The sequence below is a fragment of the Cygnus atratus genome, chromosome 1 (genome assembly GCF_013377495.2).
Source record: "Cygnus atratus isolate AKBS03 ecotype Queensland, Australia chromosome 1, CAtr_DNAZoo_HiC_assembly, whole genome shotgun sequence".
Lineage (NCBI taxonomy): Eukaryota > Metazoa > Chordata > Aves > Anseriformes > Anatidae > Cygnus > Cygnus atratus.
The window spans coordinates 192,259,955-192,263,619 of NC_066362.1; the positions used below are offsets into that span (position 1 = coordinate 192,259,955).

A 3,665-nucleotide genomic window follows, 5' to 3' on the forward strand; every position below is an offset into this window, starting at 1 on the left:
TCCACCTAGCCAGCAGTGGGAATCAACACTGAGCCTCTGCCAAGCTCCACGGGCACAGAAAGGACAACGTAGGACTTGCTATAGCCCATCAGTGATGGAGAATGCCTCTCCAGCCACAGCATCTGCTGGTTGTCAAACTCCCTGTGCTCCCAGGAGAGCTCCTCACCTCCTAGAAGCAGGCCAGCAGTGCTGTGTCACTGCCAGAGCAGGAGCTATTGTTCCTACAGTGTTTGTTGATAGACTGATGGGGAAGCCCAGGCTGACTTGGCAGGGTATAAATTCCCTGTCCATATATCAGCCCTCCTTCAGCAGATGTGGAGTGGAAGAGATGAAGCTCCTCATGCCAGCAACCCTCATCCTGATGTTCTCTTTCTGCACCCTGGGCACAGCGGCACGTGAATACACCTCTGTCATCACTGTGCCCAATGGAGGCCACTGGGGAAACTGGGGCAGCCAGCAGTTCTGCCGCTATGGCTATGCCAAGGGATTTGCACTGAAGGTAAAACTCTCCCTATTTTCCACTGTCTCACTCCCAAATCTGAGTTTTTAGGAAAATTTAGCCTAGAAAATTTAGCCACCACAATTAGTCCAGCAAATAATTTTTTTTTTTATTACTGTTATTTTATTTTTTAGGCAAAGAAGTTTCATATTAGATACAGCAAAAACAAGCCTACCGCCAAGATTGTTTTGCTGTCAAACCAGATAGAGGTGTGCCAGCAGATTTGTGGTCTGCATGTCGCTGATGTTGCTGGAGGAAGCCACGTCTGTGCCAAAAATCAGGAGTCAGGGAGAGTGGCAGCCTTTCCCAGCATGTCTCCTGGGACAAAGTCTCTGCCTCACTAGTTGGGTCAGAAAGAGTTAAAAAACACATAGAAAAACATGTTGCAAGTGTTACGTAGGTACATAACTGTTTCCTGGTGTGATGTGCTTCCTACATGTTTCCCAATATATTTTCTTTTCCTTCATGCTTCCCAAGATGTTTTCTCTTTTTCAGCCCAGAAAGGAGTTGGGACTGTTTAGGACTTAAAGGACTTAAGGACTGTCCTGTTTAGGACTTACAGGATGTTTCCTGGGCCTTCTCCACCTTGCCTCTGTCCTTGTGTGTCTTCTACTGCAGGTTGAGCCCTCGCAGTTTGGAAATGACGACACAGCTCTGAACGGCATTTGGCTGCGTTGCCAGGATGACTCAGTCATCGACTCCTTGGTGGGGAAGTAAGTAGCATGGGCTTCTCCCTCGTTTGTCGGCACCAGCTCACAAAGCAACCACAGGCGTCACTATTTGCCGGGGTCTCTTCTCTGACTTGCTTTGTCTACGCAGAGCTGGCATATAAAGTAAACTGAAACAGGTGGCTAGGCTTTTTGTTCATCCATTTTTAGGGTGGTTAAACTTGGGTACTTCACATTACTGCCTTCTGTTTGCTCTTGAAATTTCCGCAGAGCACTATGAACAACTGAATTACAGTGCCCGGGCTAGAGTCCTTCTTGGAAATCTGCAGTGTGTGGGGCAAATGTGAGGAAAGGGATTTTTAACCATCTATTTAGAAACTGTTTGGATGAAGTCCTGGCCCTGCAGAAGTGAACAGCACTGCACCTCGGGATGGCAGAGAGCATGCTCTCACTGCTGTCTAATGTGTACTTATGAGTCAGGCCAGGGATTTATCACAAAACACACTGTCTTTAGAGCTTCCACCAGAACTGTAACTATCCAATCCGGGATTTTCGGGTATTATTCTAACAAGATACCAGTGAAGAGAAAAGTATATCCTGGGAGGAGGGGGAAACAAAGAATGACAAAGTAAGGGACCACAGACTGCAGCAGGATGTTGTGCTGGTCACTGCTGGGAGCAGGAGCCATTAAGCTCGAGGGCAGCATGGTAAGGAGAAGGGGCACTTTCTCAGGGGATTTCAGAGCCCAGATATTCCTTTGTCTGCTTTTTTTGCAGGTGGGGTACCTGGACCAAATTTCAAGTTTGTCCGAGAGGCTACTTGGTCTCCTTTTCTCTGAGAATGGAGAAGTCTCAAGGAGGAGGTGATGACACAGCAGCCAACAACATCCGGTTCAGATGCTCAGATGCGGCTGTGCTACTAGGTGATGGGCTGTCATGGGGAAGATTTGGCCCATGGAGCAAAAACTGCAAAATATGTGGTCTCCAGACAAAGGTAGAGCCTCCACAGGGGCTTCAGGATGATACAGCACTCAACAATGTGAAGTTCTTCTGCTGTAAGTGAGCACTTGCCCCATCTTCATCACTGTTCTACTCATCTCACATCCCACATCAAATGAGACATCATCAATGCTTGGCTCTAACTTTACACGGGGGAATGCCTGTGACTTTTTAACTAAAATACAATTTATGATCATGGATTGCCTTCATATCTGCAGGGAATGGGTGAGAGACAGAACCATGAAGGAAGCAGCAAAAGGACAAAGGAAAGTCCAGTCCAAGCAGAGAATGGGATGGAGGGGAGAGACTCAGTGACTTAGCTTCTTGTGGATTAGCTTCTTGTGGCTTAGCTTCTTGCAACTTTTGTCTCTTGTGGCTTAGTTTATATTTATGTCTTGCCATACCACCTTAGATGAAGATTAGATGATGCCTTAGATAGTGATGCCTTTTGTAGCTACCACTGCTAAGAATAACTTCTCAGTTACCCAAGCGCATTGTATTTAATACAATCATCACATCATGTAACCGCTAGCGTATCACTGTTAAAACACCCAATCTCTGACAATTGCTTAGAGGTGAGGAATAGATTTCTCACCTTCTTTTGCTCCGACTAGTGAGTTTCTTTCAGGTTTGCTCTGCCTGTCTGTCCCTTTGTTTGAAACAACATTTGACCTCTTGACATGACAAAGAATGGGTAACAGCTTGGGTCAGCTTGAGGTTTCTGACCAAAGACAAAATGACCAATGAGAGCTAAACTGGGGAAATGGAAATATGGGTGGGCTCATGAGCAGCATCACATATTTGTCTTTAATTGCCCCAGGAGCTGTAGACACTTTTTACAACTATTCTTTTAGCTCATACCTGAGATCCTGCCTTAGGGAATGTGGTTAGAAGGTGTACTTACACTGAGCATTCACGTTAGTGTGGTTATAGTGCCAGCTGCGTGGGTTGTAGCTCCCTAAAACTCTTGTTGATGCTTTGGAGTGTGCTCCACTGGCTCATCTAGCTGTTTCTTCTGCCAGTTCACATCCTGTGCTCAGCACATACACAACAGCCTTTGCCACTAGCTCTTCACCCAGGCTAAATTTTCTTCCTGTCAGTTACATCAAAATACACTCAAATAATAACTGTATTTTCTTTTAAGAGCAATGGAATATAGCAGATTAAAGAACAGAACAAGTCTAATGTTTACTTTAGTTGAAAGAGTTTTGTTAACAAAATCAGGGGGCTACTCTGGAGCAGATCACTGGTCTGTCTAACTCTCTGTACTGTCTCTGGTTGCAGTGCTCCATATCTAATGCCTGTTGCAATAAAAAGTTTCTCTGTCTCATGGAAGTGATGAGTATGAATTTTATTGGTGAAAACAACAGCAATCACAGCACGTTCATCAGACACACAGATTTCTTGGTTGGAAGAGACCTCAAGATCATCGAGTCCAACCTCCGACCTAACACTAAGTACTCCACTAAACCATATCGCATCGAAGGTTTATTGTTTGGT

At 45.4% G+C, this 3,665-nt stretch overlaps 1 protein-coding gene across 1 annotated transcript; it reads left to right on the forward strand.

Annotated features, from left to right (window-relative positions):
- The first annotated feature begins 328 nt into the window (after positions 1-328).
- Positions 329-2,229, forward strand: LOC118245996 (vitelline membrane outer layer protein 1-like). The gene is made up of 3 exons (XM_035542706.1): positions 329-499; positions 1,118-1,212; positions 1,944-2,229. The coding sequence occupies exons 1-3, from the start codon at positions 329-331 to the stop codon at positions 2,227-2,229; spliced, it is 552 nt and encodes a 183-aa protein (XP_035398599.1).
- Positions 2,230-3,665: the final 1,436 nt, after the last annotated feature.